Source organism: Vidua macroura, chromosome 5 (assembly GCF_024509145.1).
Source record: "Vidua macroura isolate BioBank_ID:100142 chromosome 5, ASM2450914v1, whole genome shotgun sequence".
In the NCBI taxonomy this organism is placed as follows: Eukaryota; Metazoa; Chordata; class Aves; order Passeriformes; family Viduidae; genus Vidua; species Vidua macroura.
In genome coordinates, this window is record NC_071575.1 from 18896381 (window position 1) to 18914002 (window position 17622).

The 17622-nt window shown below is 47.1% G+C and overlaps 2 protein-coding genes across 4 annotated transcripts in view; one reads left to right on the forward strand and one right to left on the reverse strand.

Moving 5' to 3' along the window:
• The window catches only part of CHADL (chondroadherin like), a 13003-nt gene extending 12337 nt beyond the window's left edge, over positions 1–666 (forward strand). Inside the window, exon 5 of the mRNA XM_053979031.1 lies at positions 588–666. The gene's annotated coding sequence lies outside the window, so the exon portion shown is untranslated. The remainder of the gene's footprint in view (positions 1–587) is intronic.
• The window catches only part of L3MBTL2 (L3MBTL histone methyl-lysine binding protein 2), a 22316-nt gene extending 4694 nt beyond the window's left edge, over positions 1–17622 (reverse strand). Inside the window, exons 1-15 of one of the 3 annotated variants that reach the window (XM_053979032.1) lie at positions 17571–17622; positions 15883–16150; positions 15537–15670; positions 14702–14825; positions 13682–13761; positions 12270–12387; positions 11808–11942; positions 11009–11097; positions 9187–9418; positions 8425–8504; positions 7742–7846; positions 4150–4297; positions 3235–3317; positions 1395–1629; positions 574–639 (exon numbers count right to left, since the gene is read on the reverse strand). In XM_053979032.1, the coding sequence (XP_053835007.1) occupies positions 574–639; positions 1395–1629; positions 3235–3317; positions 4150–4297; positions 7742–7846; positions 8425–8504; positions 9187–9418; positions 11009–11097; positions 11808–11942; positions 12270–12387; positions 13682–13761; positions 14702–14825; positions 15537–15670; positions 15883–16150; positions 17571–17591 (1918 nt within the window). In that variant the 5' untranslated portion in view covers positions 17592–17622. Of the gene's footprint in view, positions 1–573; positions 640–1394; positions 1630–3234; positions 3318–4149; positions 4298–7741; positions 7847–8424; positions 8505–9186; positions 9419–11008; positions 11098–11807; positions 11943–12269; positions 12388–13681; positions 13762–14701; positions 14826–15536; positions 15671–15882; positions 16151–17142; positions 17150–17570 lie in introns of those variants that run through there. The other 2 variants (XM_053979033.1, XM_053979034.1) reach the window with 2 other exon arrangements.

The window sequence follows — 17622 nt, forward strand, 5'->3', positions numbered from 1 at the left end:
GTAACCATAATGTTCTCATTTTTAGCTGACCATTTTATTTAGGTTGAAAATTTTTATATTCTTTAGATGTTCTTTCCTCTCCACCCCCAAGGAAGGAATTTCTTGTCTGTCTACAAGATTTGCCATAGCTACTGCAACAATGACAGCAACAATGATAAGATGAAACAATAAAAATATTTCTACTGGCCTCTTCAGCCATCTTAAGGCTTTCTTTCCCTCAGCACAAAGCAGGGTTGCTCTCCAGCTACCATTCAGCTGCAGCAAACATCTCCCTCCAACCATGGACACAGTAGTGACAGCAGCACAACCTCACACCTGGAAGCAAGTGCCACATATACCTCGGCCAACAGAAAACAGACTGCAAAACAGATCCTTCCCGCACAGAGCTCTCTGCACTTTAGGTAACAGGGCAGGTAAGAAGGGTGAAGTTGTGTTGGTAAACCCACAGCTGACTGAGGGCATCCACAGCAAGACAAGGCCTCTCTCTCCTGCTCTGATGGGACATGGACAGGGTTCCTCTAACTGGGCCCAGCCTGTGAGCGAGCGGGAGGGCACTAATCAAACATCACTCACTCTTCTTTCCATAGGGTTTCTTCCTCTTCTTGGGCACCTCCTTGGCCTTCGCTGGAGTTGTGGGCTCTGTCATAGAGACGAGAGGGAAACGAAAGCCAAGTCCCATAACCAGTAGGTAAGTGGGATGAAGTGACATAAGCGAGAAACAGATATACCCGTCCCCCCAAGCCAAAGCCCTCTTCCCAAGACAACCAGCTGAGGGGAAAGCAAGGCTCTAGTGCAGTTGCTGTCTGTGCTTCCAGGTGAGGGCCCAGAGCAGCAGGCTGGGGCAGCACAGGGGAGAGAGGCCCGGTATAGACTTGGTAGGGGCAGTAAAGAAACAAGATTCGTAGTTTGAGTCAAGAAGGAAAATATCTGCAAAGGTGAGGCAGTGGCCTCCCTGTGACAAGGGAAGGAACGAACTCTTGAGAGGATGCTCTTACCTTTTACAGACAGAGTCGAAGAGTTGATGAAGAAAGGGAACATGGGGTGAGCTCCTGCTGCTATCTGGCTAAGGTTATAGCTATGCTTAATAAAAGGGAGCTGTGCAGGAATAGGATCACCTAGAACTCTACCCAGCTTCCTTAGGAGCAATTAATTCTCTCTCGGTGTGGGGGAACTGAGCCAATCTCAAAACTCAGGTTGTTTTTGCCCCATCAGGCTCCTCCCTCTGCCAGCTGCTAGAATGTGGCAAAAGAGGAAGATTTATGGTAGCCAGTGCAAATCAAGGAGGCCATTTGCTTCTCCCTACAAGGCCCAAAAATCAAAGGAGGCACTCACAGAGCAGGAGGAAGGAAATCTTTACCTCTAGCATTAGAAACCACAGTAAAATCTTCACTCACCTGGAGTCACTGGTGGTTGAAGCTGGTAGCCTGTCAGCTCACACCACCCCACAGGATAAATGTCTGGAGACTCGCAGTCCACCCACTGGTCATACTCGTTGTCCCAGCCATCAAAATGGATGCTAAGGAGACGCTGGACTACACGCTTCACCGTGGCCACACAGATGAGCCGGGGTTCCATCAGGTCCACTGCCTCCACCTTCATGCCTGCCTTGAAGCCATGGTTGGGACAGTCCTGGGTGCATAAAAATTAAAAAATGAAAAAAGAAAAGCCAAGGCCATTGCACTCAGTCCAAACCCGTATCTGGCCAACACCACTCTCACACAGGCTGTCCTCCAGCCTAAAGCAAGCAGACAACAAGCCCATAGATGCAAAAACAGATCCAAAGCCAGCTGTGCCCTCAGTCAGTTTCAGCAGGATCCTAATGTGGGGGGAGCAGCAGTTCAGGAACATACAATCAAACAATTACCTGACATATCCCTGGGAAATCAGAAAGACCCAGATAGGCCCAGGTGCTGCAGCAGTTTTGTTGATGTAAAGCAGCTCCCACCCTCTACCCAACATGGCAACCACATATCCACAGGCAATGAGCAATGCAGAGCCCACCAGAAGCTCACAGAAACACTAGGGAATCACAGGTGACACTCAGAGGCACCCACAAAAGGCAGGACACTAATATGCCTACTTGGAGAGCACGTACTCCTGGACCTTTCAGCTCTCCTTAAAGTGCTGTCTGTCAGCAAACTGCAGCCCACTAGAGACTGCATATATTGCATATACTGCATATTGTCTGTCCTGACTTCAGGAAGACTTTTGACACTGTCTGCCATAAGAACCTCATAGAGAAGATGATTGAACTATACAGGCTGGGTGCGGATGCAGCAAGATAGACTGAAAACTGGCCAAAAGACTGGGCCAAGAGGACGGTTATTAGTGGCATGAAGTCTGGTTGGAGGCTAGCAAATAGCAGTGTACCCCAGGGGTCAATACTGGATCCACTCCTATTGAACATCTTCATTAATTATCAAGATGACATGTCAGAGTAGCATGTCACACCAAGCAAGCTTGCTTGTGGTAGAAAACTGGGAGGAGAGACAGAATATACTAGATGGTTGTGCTGCCCTCCAGAGGCACCTTGACAAAGTGGAATCCCATATCTGCGGAGGAAGAACCCCCACACAGAAGCTAGGGGCAGGCTGACTGGAGAGCAGTGTGGCAGAAAAGGGCCTGGGAATCCCAGTGGACATGAAGTTGAACATGGGCCAGGGATGTGCCCTTGGGACAAAGAAGGCTAATGGTAAGCTGTTCTCAGCGGATCAGTGGAAATGGTCCTTCCCCTCTGCTTGGCACTGAATTGTTCCCTGGTACAAGGGAGACAGAGTAGAGAGAATCCAGCAAAGGGCCAAAAAGGTGATGAGGGAACAGGAGCATCTTTTGTATGAGGAAAGGCCGACAGAGTTGTGACTGTTCATCCTCGAGGAGAAAAGGCTCAGGGGTACCTTATTTATGTATATAAATGCCTAAAACGAGGGTGCAAAGATGGAGCCAGATTCCTCTCAGTGGTTCCCAGTGCCTGGACCAGAGTTAACAGGTACAAATTGGAGACATCTTCTACTGTGAGTGCCAATGAGCGCTGACACAGGTTGCCCACATGGTTGTGGAGTCTCCACCGATCTGGACATGGTCCTGAGCAACCTGCTACAGGTGACCCTGCTGTAGCAGGGGTGTTGGACAAGAAGTCACTTCCATCTCAGTGATCTTGTGACAGCCGGAGCTATTGCACTCCTCCTTGCTTTCTCCAAGCATCCCTACACATAGTTTCTTCCTGGCAGCACTCACTGTGTTGAAGAGCCGTGATGGAGCAGGTCTTGATTTGGTCTCTTCCAGGTAACGTTCCCAGCTGAATGTCTTTGCTTCATGCCCTGCAGAAGGAAGAAACACTAAGAGGTAAAAAGGCAGACACTGGGTAGGCCTGCTGGGACAAAAGGCAGAGTAGGCAGGAAGGAGGCATAGCAACTGGTTGCAGAGCAGGTCAATGAACCAGCATGTACAGCCTGATCTTGGACATGAACCTAGTGTATGGATTCCACGGGAGTCCAGCACCCCTCTCCGCAGGCAAATACAGAAAAGTGCAAGTTGCAGCTCTGAACATCGATGTCAGCCATAAACTCAGACCACAGAGAAAGGGGAGGACCAGCAGCAAGTAGGAAGTAGTATGTTCAAAACACACCACTTAGACCAATCTTTATTTCTCCCAGCAGCAGGAACATCACATGAAGATGGAACAGCATTGCACAAAAATGCTGCAACACAGAAATTCAGAGCAGGCCTTTTCAGGTATGGCTAGATGAGGCAGCAAAAACACTCCTAGGGTGATTGTCTCTTAGGAGTTTGAAGAAATACTCATGTCAGATCTATTCATAGAGAAAAGAATAGAGATGACTGTGGACACTTAAGTACTGATTCCTGCAGCAATGGCTCTACTTATAGCTTCCCACCCTCCTTGTCCTTTAAAAGCTTTTATTCTGTTCAGTTTGGGGATCATACACCTCTGCCACTGATCTGCCAGGAGCTAACCAAGACTTGGTATATAGGCAAAGCTCAAACAGCCTGGCTCTCTGAACTAGCTGTCTACCTGAAAAACAAGCAGATTGGGACCTTGTTGATTTATCTAAACCTGACCCCTCTCAGAAACACATTGTCTATGAAATTCTGCATGCAGGTTTGTACCACAGGGTAGAGTCCAAATCTCACCTTTTGGAGGGGTCAATTCAATGTTGTTCCTCTTACAGAAGTTGGCAGGGAAGATGGCGTGCGAGGAGGCATGATAGCAGAACCAGTCAGAGCCATCATCAGACGTTGCTCCATCAATGCTGATCATGAGGTACCCATCCAAGAGAACCTGAGATGGGAGTGAAGGCATGAGTGTAGAGCTCTACTTGCTCTAAAGCCTTTCCTCCTCGCAAAAGATTCTCTCAAGAGTCCCCACATATCAATCACAATTTCCACTAGATAGTAAAATCCAGTGTTATATGCCCCAGGCTTCTCCTAATATCTTAGTCAACACAAGCTAATCCCCAAAGCAGAAAGTTCTGCAGGACTGGGACCAACACTAAGAGCCTTGTGAAACGACTATGTGAAAAGCTTTAAATGGTCAGGTGTTGCAATTCCAATTTATTTTATTGATTCCTTGTTAAGTGGTTTGTTCTGTTGTACCCCCATGTTCTCCCCAAGTTAGTTTATCCCTGGATTTTACCCTCCCTCAAAGCTGTCCCTCATGCCATTCCCCCTCCTTGTTCCAGCTCTTTCCCTGCCTGTCAAGGCAACCCAGCCCCTTTTGTTACAGAATCTTCTTTGCCACTTTAACCTCGGGCCAATTCCTGACTGCAACACCCTTTTGGAATTCCCCTACTCCTCGAAGTCCCATTGGTCCATGTGACGTATCCTCGCCACCCTCCTACCCCAATTAGCCCTAGACACTTGATGTAATTCTGTTATGGTTTAACACTGGCTCAATGCCAGCACCCTTATGAAAATACACTTTCTTAAATAAATGTTGTGAGATGTGATTAGGAACAGAGTAGAGCAGACCTAAGCTTAATAACAAAGGAAAAAAACTTTATTAAACTACTACTATTGTACAAGACACACATACTAAATCTAGGATGAAGACTTTTTAAAACATTCCTCCTCCCACTTAATTTCTAAAATAACTACAGTGAGACATTACTCGAGATTCTTGATTAAGTTGTTACTTTTTAGATAATTAATACTCAGTCTTTCTTGCGCCATAGACTCTCCAGGAAATACAGTTGCCACTTTCTGTGTTTTTATGTTACACATGGCAACTGCCTGGAGAAAATTTGCTAGTGTGACACTTTCTTTTCTATGTTACAGTGTTCTTACTACTGTGTATGGACAGATTGCTTATAGGGCTTGTCACCAGATGACACAAGCAAAAATGATGCACTACAGCCTTGGTCACGATGAAGAGACTAATTTATTTTTTCTGACTCCAATCTTTTATAGTTCTCAAAAGATGCCAGTGGATTGGAGGGTGAACGTGCCACCTCTCCAACAACACTGGACAAACTACCTGTACATCAAATTTCTCCGCCTCTATGAGAGAATGCAAAACAATAGGTTGTTTACAGAAAGTTGTGTGAGAAAGTTCTCTACAAGAATGTAAACTCAGAAGGCTTTAGAAAACTCTTGATAACCAGGGCGACAGGGCTCTTTTAAGGATGCTTTGCCACGGACTAGAAGAGATAATAGTTTAGCTTTTTATTTTGGGACTAGAGTCCCCCCTATTTTCTTTTGGGGCTAAGGGTCTAAGAATAGAGATCATTTTCTTCTTGAAGACAGATGGTATTACTGTTTTCTCTTCAGCTTTTCTCTGTTCTTGCTATTCTTGTGCTGGTGGTTGTTGAAGTAGGTCTCTTTGCATTACTGCATTTTCTTAAAATGTAGTCTCTATTGTAGGATAATTTGGTTTAGTTTATGGTTAATAAGAAAAGTCTGGCTAAAAGCTACTCTATTATCTCTTTCTACTTAAAAATTTCTTTTTTTTAACATCTCAGGTGTCAGACTGTCTCTCTTCAACTATAAATTGAGGAGGAGTAATATTTTATAAAGCCTTTATTTTCTAGGATAGGGTTAAAAGTTTAGACTTTCTGGACAGCTGTAATTTTTGCTCAGAACTCTTAACTTTTATACTGGGCATCTTTCCCTTCTTTTTCTTTCTCCTCTGCTGGTAAATTTCTAGGTGCTGTTAAGCTCTCTGTCTCTTTTTCTTTGGTGGGGGGGGAACAAAGGCATCTTCACTTCTCTCTACCTTTTTGTCTGTAGGAGCTGGTTCGATTCTAGACTTTCAGCCCTCTCAGCCTACCTCTCTCAGGTCGCATGGCTTCTCCTCCCCCACCCAGCCTGTGGCTGGGCAGGGGAGAGTCTGCACTTTCTGATGACTGGAACTAAAGAGGCAGTTCCCCTGGGAGTTCTTGCTTTTAACCCCCAGTGTTTTCAGAGGCGTGTCTATACTTTCTGTGGTCACTCTAGGTGCTAATATCTAAACTTGACTACTGATTGGTTTGACCTAACTTCTTGAAAAAATTTACTTCTATGTCAAACCATGACAAATTCCCTCACTCCTCCCCTGAGGATTCCCTATGGGTTAGCTGTTTGTATCCACCCCCTGATTTGTATCTGTACAAAATCGCTTGCACAGGAGTGTCTTGGGCTCTGTTTCTGATCCCTTTTCTTGGAATAAACCCTTCCTTGTGGAACCTCAAGACTGAGAGCCTCCTCAATTCACCTTTGCCTGGTCCCTGTTGAGGTTTGTGTCTGGCACCGTAGAGCAAGTGGTTCTAAAGGTTCTGCCTCTGGTAAATCCCCATACTTAGGCAGTTCCTCACTCCTAGCATGGCACCAGAGTTCTAAGAACTAGCCCAGGCTCTGGTAACAGAGCAGTCAGGTGCTCTGTTCTCCTGCAGAAACACCTCATTAGCAGCCCAAAAACCCTCTCCACCAGCCAGATCATGAATTTGTTACTGGGTAGAAGGGAAGGAGCACTACCCTCATATTTGCTACTTCATACAGCAACAAGACTTGTCCCATCCTGTCACTCCCTGGTAATTAGTGCCTACCAAAGGTGACAGGCATGCCTGTCCCAAACTCTTCCATTTCCAAGCCGTGGCTGAAGGGAACATTTTACAGACAAATAGCTCTTGTAGCATCCCACTGCCAAACTCCAAGCGTCAAAGTCCTCAGCTTGGGTTCTGTGAGGGCAAACAGCTTCTTGAGGAAGCAGGAAAACCCCAGATGAATGCTATATTTTCAACATTCAACACACTTTGCTGAGGAAACATGGGCAAGGAATTTACTTCTCAACACCAGCACAAGAGTAGCGCTCACAACCACCTCATCAAGAGAGACTGAAGGTGACACGTCTATCTATCCTCATGCCATTGCCCACATGGAAGTCACCTCACAACTCTTTCCATTCTTTTCCTTTCTCTATGCACTCTCAGAACTGGAGAACAAGTCTTCCCTACTGCATGCCCAAGGGTGGAAAGAGGGTGGCTGCCAGTCACACACACTGGTCACTAGCTTGCAGACCAAGCATGCTCATCTTCATGCTGTCTGTTTAAGTGCACATGGATAACAGTTTGTCAGACCTCTGAGGTAACCCCCCAGTTCCCTCCACACAACACCTGTCCACTTCTCTTGACAGCCTTCTCTTGTCCCCCATGCAAAATCCTACCTGGTCTTATTAATTTGAAAAGACCTGAGGAGAGGCTGCATTATCCCAAGCAAACATAGCAGATCCCCTTAGGCTCACTGAACTTACCTTACAAACAGTGGCCACACAGATGTTGCCCAGATTCAGGGGGTCGATGGCTTCCAGTTTCATACCTCGCTCAAACCATCCACCTTCAGAATAGACAGCTCGTACCTAAGGGAGACTCTGGTATACCATGTGCTGCCAGGAGTATGGGGCAGTCCCATACTGACACCAAGCACAGCAAGTGCAAATAGGATTAGAACTTCTTCACTTGGCTCAGCTTGGGAGGGGGAAGCAAAAATATTACAAGAAATACAAAGAGGCAGCCAAACCAACACTATGTTTGTGTCAGCAATCTCTTGCCATGGCTCTGGTCAGTCAGAGAGCCAAGCCCAACTGCTGCTCCACAACAAAGCGAACTTCCTTCTCATCTCCGTCCTTACCAGTATTATCCAGTTCCTTGCTGGAACTGGTCTCTCCCATGCAATCCTCTTCCCTCTCCAACTCAAAGCTCCCTTGCTTGCCCTTTGATTGAGTGCCTCAATCTGTCACTGTCCTTTAATACTTTCAGCTTTCTAGTTTGACCTGCTCCTTCTTAACAAAACCCTTGAACCCCAAAGACCTTACTGCCCTTAGGTATAAGAAAGACCACCCTCAACAACACACATGGCAGCATGTATGCCCAAGCAAAGAAGTGCTATCACTGCTTCCTTCTTTGTGACCCCCACAGAAAGGCAGACTTGTCCTACCTTCTTAAACAGATAGGGCACAGCATCACAGTAAATCTTCCGGAAGGTGGGATGGTTTGCCATGTCATTACGTTTTTCTTCTGTGAGGAAAGGATCAAACACAGACAGGTAAAAAACCTGCAGTAACTGCAGTAAGAAAACAGGAAAATTAATAATCAGTCTGTGAGAGCTATAAACCCCCTCAATATGAGACCATTTAGTAAAAAGAACAGGTCAGTCCCTCTACACTTATAAAATGGGCTGTGATGAAGGGCTTGCTCAAAAGCAGATGGCTCAGCTTCCTGAGCACTACTGATAACACATGCAGCTATAATCACCAGGGAGAGGCAGCAAAAGGATCAGCAGAGCTCAAGTCTTCCTTTTTTCTTTGTCTTTTACTTTGCCAGAGTAAGCCAATCAACAATTCCTCTTGGTAAAGTCCAGAAAAACACATCCTGATGGCATCCAGTGTTACAGAAGCCAGCATGAATTTCCTCAACAAGAGGAAATAAACCATCTGTCACATTGCAAAGTCTGCATTCTCACACTAAGGGGACAGACTGCCTGCTTCAGGTAAGAAACCTACAGTCCCCCGTTCTGACCTTTGATCACAGGGCTTTTATCTATCCAGATAAAAAGCCAGCAGACACAAAACTAAGCAGGCTTCACCTGTTAGGTCTTGAGGCAACTGCCTCACTCCCAGCATGTCAAGACCAGTGTCAACAGAAGGGTGCAGGCAGTTTCCAGCAAATCAGAAGATAGCTGCAGTGGCCTGATCCTTACCTGTCTTCTTTATGTCATGGCCGACTCTCCTTGACCAGCCCACAGGATGGATGAGGGGACTCCACATGTGGCACCAGAAGTCATCATCACTGTCACTGTCCTCATAGAGGAGTCTCAGTCTGCCCCCAATCACTGTGTCCACCACTGCCATACGTGTCTGGGACACATGGTTCTTATCCACCACCTCAACCCGCATGCCCTGCCGGAATGGGTACTTCATGCTCTCTGCCATCTGGCAACAACCAACAGAGGAGGTGAGATCAATCACAGTTCTCCAAACACTTCAGAGAACAGCTTTCCCCACAGACATGCACCCTGGCACTGCCCAAAGCTGACTAGGAAGGGATGCATAGGAGTGGGTTCTTTGGGGAGACAGGTAGCTGGCAGCTCCACACATGACAGTGTGGTTGGGCACACACACCCGCTGGGTCTCCCTTTTGTCATGTGGCCTCATAAGAGCTGCCCCACTCCAGCCCAGCAGCAACGCCAGCCACCACCTTGTCTGAATGTTCCCAGTGAGAATTCTGTTCACGAAGAACTGAGTAAGGAATTGTGTGTGCCTTTTTCAGTCATGAAAGAGATTCCAAGGGTTTTGAGGCTGCAATTAGTTAGAGGTGTAGCTTCCCAAATTGCAACAGGATTTTCAGTTGACTTCAAAAGAGGTCAGGTTCTTATTTTCACCTTTTTATTCTGATCAGAGGTTGAGCTACATGATGATCTATCTCCCAACTCCACATCCAAAGCCAGTTACTCTGCAGACTGACCCAAAGGCACAGTGGAGTCACTGGCTGCTTTCTAACTTTTTCTGAGACCTTCAGTTTGCTCATGCAGTCTTGTCCTACTCATCCACAAATGCCCAGTGGTGTTTATAGAACCCCTGACATTTTGGAACTGTGATCCCAAGATGCTATGCAGCAACTAGGAAATACAAAATAGATACCCAAACCAGCCTACATCTGAATCCAGAAGAACTTTTAAGCTAAGGTCCCTTCCACTTCCTGTTTATTAGGTGGCAGTGGAGATGCTAAGGGGAGAAAGAAAAGCAATGTGTGTTTCCTTCCACCATTTCCTTTTCAGCTACAAGCTGTGGCCCAGGAACAAGCAGCTACAACCACCCTCTTAACTTTCTGAGAAGTAACATGGGAAGCACTAACTACATCCAGATCTCCAACTCAGTGTCACCACTTACCCTGCACACAAAAAAACCTATCACCTGCCTTCCTGTCTGCTGTCTCTGGGACTGTCTTCCTTATCTGCCATTTCCAAAGCTCCTAGCCACAGGAGACCCTCTTCCCTCTAACAAGGTGTAATCTCAATGCAGGCTACACAAAAACAATCATGAGAGCTATAGAGATGCCAAGGCCATGGCACTTAAAGGAAGCCTGTGCCCTTCTCACTCCTTGCAGGTTGCTTTGCTACCAACACTGAAGGCAAAGTTTTTTGACTCTCAGAGCTACTTCCTGGCACTGAAACAGGGCAGGGAAATGCCAGGCTGGAGGTGCACTGGCCTCGCCCTTCAGCAAAATGCGAAACCTCATCCCCAGTATTTCCCAGCAGACCATGTGACAACAGCTTTTAAAGCCTGCCTATGACCCAAAGCAGAAACTGTTGTGCAGAGAGGGCACAGAGGCTGTGCTATCTGTTACCCATAGCATCATGACAGGTATCTTAAGAGCATGTGGAAGCACTCACTGCCCCTGCCCTGCCCAGGTTTCAAGGCACACAGAAGTTGCACAGATCAGAACCAGAAGAGACATGTTGAGCACATGTCTTGACTTCAGCTTCATTTCCCCCATGCAAAACGACAGCCTCCCATGGTTACCTTTATGTGGAAATCCACTGGGATGGTCCTAGCTCCCACCAGTTTTTTCATGAGGTAACTTCTCCAGTCAGTGTACTTGGCATGGATAGCTACATATGAGCAAGGAAAAAGTCCATCTTTATGACCAAAATAATTACAGCACCACGCCTTTCATCTTTCTGACAGCCCATGAGCACTAAAAGGCCTTCTTCACACTCAGATTCTGTACTCTGTTTTGCCCCCACATCTGGCTGAAGGGATCACCGTTACAGAATGAACTGGGCCAAGCAGACACTCAACTCCACTGATCTAGATGAGGAAGTGGTAATAAGAGCAAAACACATGAGCCATACCAAGCAAATCTCAGCTTGCCAGAATTCCACTCAACTGGCATCCCTCTCTGAACTGCTAGCTGTGCAGGGACTGGAGTCACTGCACTTACCAGAGATGTTGCCCAGGATATAGGACCAAAAAGTTCCCTCACTTCTATGTTAAACCATGACAAATTCCCTCACTCCTCCCCTTCAAAGTTCAAGTCCAGCCACCATGTGAATTAGAAGGAGGAAAAGCCACCAGCATTAGCTCCTACAGGTCTGACATCAGCTCTGCATAAAGCATCCCCAGGTCAATAATAGGGAGATGCAGAGGGAGCAATCCAAGCAGTCTTCAGCTTCCCAAACTCAAACTGCTGCTTGTAACTCAAAGCACAAATGGAGCTGTAGTCCTACATGCAGTGGGAACACCTGTCCCTCTGCTCTAGGCATAAACCAAAGCTTCTCCATGCCCAGGTATATGCTGACCCCTCTTGCCCCACACTCACTTTGTGGTGGTACGAGAATTTTGCTGTTGATGGCACACCAGCCAATGGGGTGAATATCCACTGTGCCCAAATTACACCAGAAATCATGACCAGCATCATTCTCAAAGCCCTCATATCGCAGAAGGGCCCTGTATCCTGCCGGGACAGAATAGACAAACAAAGGCATTAGAGGCCAAGAATTTGGCACCACAGGCTTAGTACCCACAGCATGGCCTCCAGCTCTCTGCATAGGCTACCAGAGCTTCTCCAGCAACTATTCTTGCAAATTGACAAGCAACCAGAAGAGGAACCGTGCTGGTTTCCTCTAACTCCAGCACCATGGTATTTCCTGTTGCAAAATCTCTCAGCAGTTGTAGAGCTCCAAAGAGCTGCTGTTTTGCTTGACCAGCTACCCTCAGCTCTCTAAAGCTTCCCTCAGAGCTTAGCTGTGTCCAGCTGTCAAAGATTACTTTGGAGACTTACCTACAATCTGGATGACAGATGCAATCCAGTACACACGACTGGGGAGAACAGCATCACTGTTCAGCACTTCCATTTTCATACCTTTCACCACATCATCCCACTGATCAAAGAGCGGCACCTGAAAGATTGAGGCAACCATGCTGGGAGAGGGATGTGGAAATCAGAGCAGGGTTTAGGCCCTTCTAGCTTTCAGAGACATGTCTTAGGCAGCTACACTTTCACTTTAGACACAGGCTTGCATGCCTTACCCCTCCTAGATTTACCAGCATCTTGAAATACAGTTGAACTGTCTCAAACATCTCACTGGGATGTTCACAGAGGATCCCAAAAGGCAGAATACCATATAGCAATACTTAACTGTTTCACTGCCAAATGTCCTATTATTCCAAAGTATCTACTTCCATTCCTCTATGGCATAAAGATACCTAACAATGAGAATACCTAACATGTGTGCCTCACCTATCCTCAAGAAAAAGGAAATGTTTTCAGTATTATCAGACCACAACTCAAAAGGAATATAACAAGTCTTATAAAAATTGGACATGCTGGAGGTGCAGCTACTACCAGGCTCACATAAACTGAATTCCTCTCTGCACATCACCCTGGGCTGTACTCAGCCATACAAAATTAGCTTCCCACTATCATCCCCAGTCAGAACTAATTCTGTTCCCAGTCAGCACTGAGCCATCGCTATTGATGCCTGGAAAATAGAATAGATCTTCCCAAGAATGTTAGAGTCAATATAAAAGCAAACCTTTACTTGAAAGCTTTCAGGTACACAATATGGCAAAAATCACATGTGGTATAGTAATTCTACAATTTTTATAAGATTAGTTGCTTAGTATACTTATAATTTACTGTCAAGTTAAAATGTTAGTTGGTTAGGTAATAATTCCTGGGGTTCTGACCCATTGGAAGCAGTCCAGAGGTTTCTTTTGCCCCACTTTTGTTATGTCTGGTTCAGATTCTGGTTGGAAAACAGAATGTCCTTGTAGTTGGTTGTGTTCTTGGAATAAGACTACAATATTTCTGAATGTGTTTATAAGGTTAGCTTATTGTTCCTACATGTAGGGAAGAAAACCAGGAAAAATACTAGAAGCTACAGCCATGCTTTAGCAATCTAGAAAGCTACAAATATATGAAAAACATAAAAAGCTAAAAATCATAGGCATCACTACCACCAGTGTTTCCACCAAGTCTCCCTCTGCTTCCTTCCCCCGGAACTCCTGGACCCTTTGTGAGACTCCCATTCTCAGCTGCAACAAACAAACCCCAACTTCTTTCCTTGCATCACCTGGTCTCAATAACGCCCTGCAGGGTCTCTGCTCACCACCTGTCACAGGGGCACAGGGGGGCCCCATGCATATGACATGCCCTGTGTGCCTTGCCATACACAGCAAAATAGAACTCACGTGTTTGAAGCAACTGACAGGAGCTGCCTTGTAGCCGTGCTCCTGCAGGTACTTTCCCCAGTCGAAGCCCAGGACGAGTGCTACAAGCAGACATGAGAACAGAAAATCAGATGAGATGACAGAACAGCCACAGAGAACAGTTACCTCTGGACTACGGCCTGCAGCCTCCAGGCACCAGGACACAACACACAGGGATTATGCATTCCACTCCATTTTCTCTGGTGGGAAACTAGACCCTATGTGAGTGCAAGGTCACTAACCCTCACAAGAGGCAAAATATATTATTAATCAATATTTACTGTCACTTGCTTTTGGAGGAGCAGAAAGGGCAATAAAAGCGGTCAAGTCCAGCCCAGGGCTAAAGCACTCCAGGGAGAGTGCATTGTTTCAGGGTTAAACCATTTCACATTTTGCATCTCAGCAGCAACACTGCAGGGTCCTATCAGCAGCACTTGCTTCCCCAGAGGGTGCTGGGAAAATCAGAGATACTAATTTGAGTGATTAATCCCACAGTCACTCCTGGTTGCAAGCTACAGCTCTGCTCCAGCAGCAGTCTGCTCAGGGATCACTCCCTGCTGCTGCCATGCCCCAGCACTCCCCTTTTCCCTAACACAGTAAGTTGCTATTCCTTCAGCTGCAGGGACTGGTTTTTGCTCAAAGTGATCAGTGAGTGACTCGAGGCAACCATGAGCAGTGGGGCAGGAAATGGCTGGGAGAAACAGGACACCTTTAAGTCACCTTTGCCAGCAGAAGTCAGCACCTCATGGAACTGGGACCACAGAGCTTACACTCCAGGTCAAGTCATACGAGCAATGAGGATGAGGCTACAATAGTGGATGGGCAGGAAGAGGAAAAAAGACATGCCCTGTGTTCTACCAACTTGTGTCAGAGTGATCCACACACATGGTACAAAGAAGTGTACCAGAGAGGAGGAGGAGGACTGCAGGGCATACATCCCTCAAAGTGTCCCCATTTCTTGACTCCAGCAGCTGCACCTCCTCACACCTCATTTACACTCACCATCCTGACCAGTCAGTGTCCCATCTGCCAGCTGTCCCGTGCCCTGTGAATGGAGGAAGGCCCCAATCTTGGCTGACCAGGATGCTTTGTGCAGAACTTTAGCTTTCTTTGTTGGTGGTTTCCCCTATAAAAGAAGGAACATTAGAAACATTAATGGCACACGAGACTAAGCTACCCCCTGGAACTGGGCATTCATCTCTTCCTTGAGACAATTTTCAGGCTACTACAATATTTATTAATACTCACAGGAACAAGAAATAGCAGGTAAAATACACGTGTCCTTTCTCAGCTTTTAGGGAACACCACCTTTAAGCTGCCATGCGTTCTCTGGGCACTTCAGGCAGGAAGAACAAGCCACTGTGACTGTCAGTCTGATATTTAATTAGAGATCAACCACCTACCCCTATATAAAGGCACATCCTGCTCCATCCCCAGGAAATCTCACAGAATTATAGACTTTCCCTGAAGAGCTGGAAGTCTGCCTTCCTAAAGTTCAGGAGCATGATTTTACTCCTTAGCTGACCTATATTCCTCAAGATTGCAAATTCCACCAATGCATGACCACTGCAACTGGAGCCACTGCCTCCAGTCTTGACATCCCCAATTACTTCACTTACCTTGGTGACCATCAAGTCTACTGTTGCATTCCTTCTGCTGCAGCTGTCTATTCCCTGGCTTTAGAAATTATCCCCCATGAATTCCAGGAGTCTCCTGGATTACCTACAGCCTGCCATGCTACTTTTTGCAGGTATAGGGGTGGTTGAAGTCCCCCAGCATGACATGAGCCTGCGGCCACAATGGAGCCAGAGAGCCAGCTGGAAAAGTTTTAACGCACCTGCAGTCTGGCCAGGATGCTGGCCTTTTTGGAATTTGAGGAGTAGCTTCTGGAGCAGGAGACGCTGCAGAAACGTTTGGTCTTGGAGAAGAAAGCCTCCCTGGTGCCCACAATCCCACACATTTCGCACACAGCTGCAAAAAGGAAGGCAAAAAACGTGAGGATTTGGCAGAGTCAATGCACTACAATGACAGCGTTGAGACCAGCTAACCATGATTGTACAGCACAGATCCCCCACACAGCCCAGAAAATGCAGTCTGAATCCAAAGCTGCTCCCAAAGCACCGTCAAGGTGCAGCCACACAACTTTCACTGCCCCTGAACGTTTCAGGCAGCACAGGCAGTACCTGGCTCGGAGGCACTGTCTTCTGTGAGCCGGCCTGTGGATGGCTGGTGCATTGGAGAGGTCGAAAGCTCTCCAGCTTCCCGCTCTGCCACCTCATCATCGCTAGACTCCTCCAGACAGGAGCTGCTGTCACTGCCCATGCTGCTGTTGTAGCAAGTGAGGCTGTCATAACCCCCAAAGATGTCCAATTCATCATCCTCCTCATCATCATCACCTTCCTCCTCCACCCGTTCTAAAGATGAAGTTTTGTGGCAGAAGGCAGACACCATCTAGAAAAAGAGGCAGTTTGCTTTAAAATAGACATTTTACACCCCACTGCACAATAAACCTGCCTTTGCTGCTTTGGGAGGCCCTCTTGGGCCAGGGGGTGGCCTCAGGGCAGGCAAGGAATCCACATAACAACCCCAAAAGCAGGACTCTGAACCGCCTTCCCCCATACTGATCCCTTTACTGATATTCAACATGCTGCATTCTGCTTCCCAAGACGAAAGTGCCATAGGGCTGTTGCTAGATAGAAAGCAGCTTGAGGAACATAGAAGATACAGGGCAAAGCACTGCCTTGCTGATGAAAGACAGATGAGACTGTGTCCTTCCAGGCAATGTTCCTCCCAACATAGTTGCACAGCACAGCAGCGCAGAGACCATCACAGTAAAGCCAGCACAGACTTCCAGAATGGAGCACAGGCTGCACGTTCCTGCCACCACAGCTCACAAGACCAGCACAGCCTGGAAGTCAGGAGGACCAACTCAGTCCTGGAGACAGTTCATGTCCTTTGAAAACTGCACAGTGCACAGCTGACCTCGGTTCAGGAACGACACCAGCAGGATGGCAGAATGTTTGCTATAGGTTTTTGCCTAAACCCAGATGCCTCCACAGCTAAACATCTTCACTGGCTCTTTGTACTTGCTGTTACAGCAGGAGAGCTGCAAGGCAGAGACTGAAGAAAGAGCACAGAAAAACAGTCTGTCTCAGACTAGAAGAATCTTGAACTAGGCTCCAAATAAGCATAAAAGAAGCTGGGAAAATATGTTAGCAACTCATGAAAGAGCAGCAAGAACTCAGCATCAGCACAGGAAGTGATGGAACAGAAAGGCAAATTCAAACAGCTACATGAGGCAGAAGGATACCATTGTTCCTCCAAGTGAGCAACAATAAAAGATCAGCAGAAAGCCTATCACCTTCCAGTACTAAATTCCCTCTGATCCCTGGCTCCTAGCTATCATTATAGACACGTGGACAGGAAGATCAGACTTCACTCACTGCTGTCTCTCCGCATCCTCCCTGGCTTTCACACAAAACAGATCCAAGGTTCCCAGGTTACTCCCTAAAAAAGAGTTCCTCTCCTGCGGATCCAGGCCCTCAGACAGCATTCCTGACGTCTGAAAGGCCTGAAATCCTCTAAAAAAGAAAGCTTTTAATCGCCTTCTAGTCCCTGTGTGGGTGCATTTTACACCAACTCGAGGGACGTGAGCACCATTGCATCGTTACTCTTCCACAACAGGTGAGTGAAACTTGCAGACACGTTACAAGTCCCCAGGGCTGCCAAGCAAGGGCAGCATCACCCGGATCCTCCTGGGAAGCTGAGGGGGACGCAGGAGCTCATCCCGCCGGGATCAGACGGACCCACTGCCGCCCCCAGGAGCAACTGAGCCCGAGTCCCAGAGGAGTCCCCGTCCTGTCCCGCTCACCTCTCCCCGGTCCCGCTCCATGGCTCCCGGGACGCCGCCAGCCCGCCTCCTG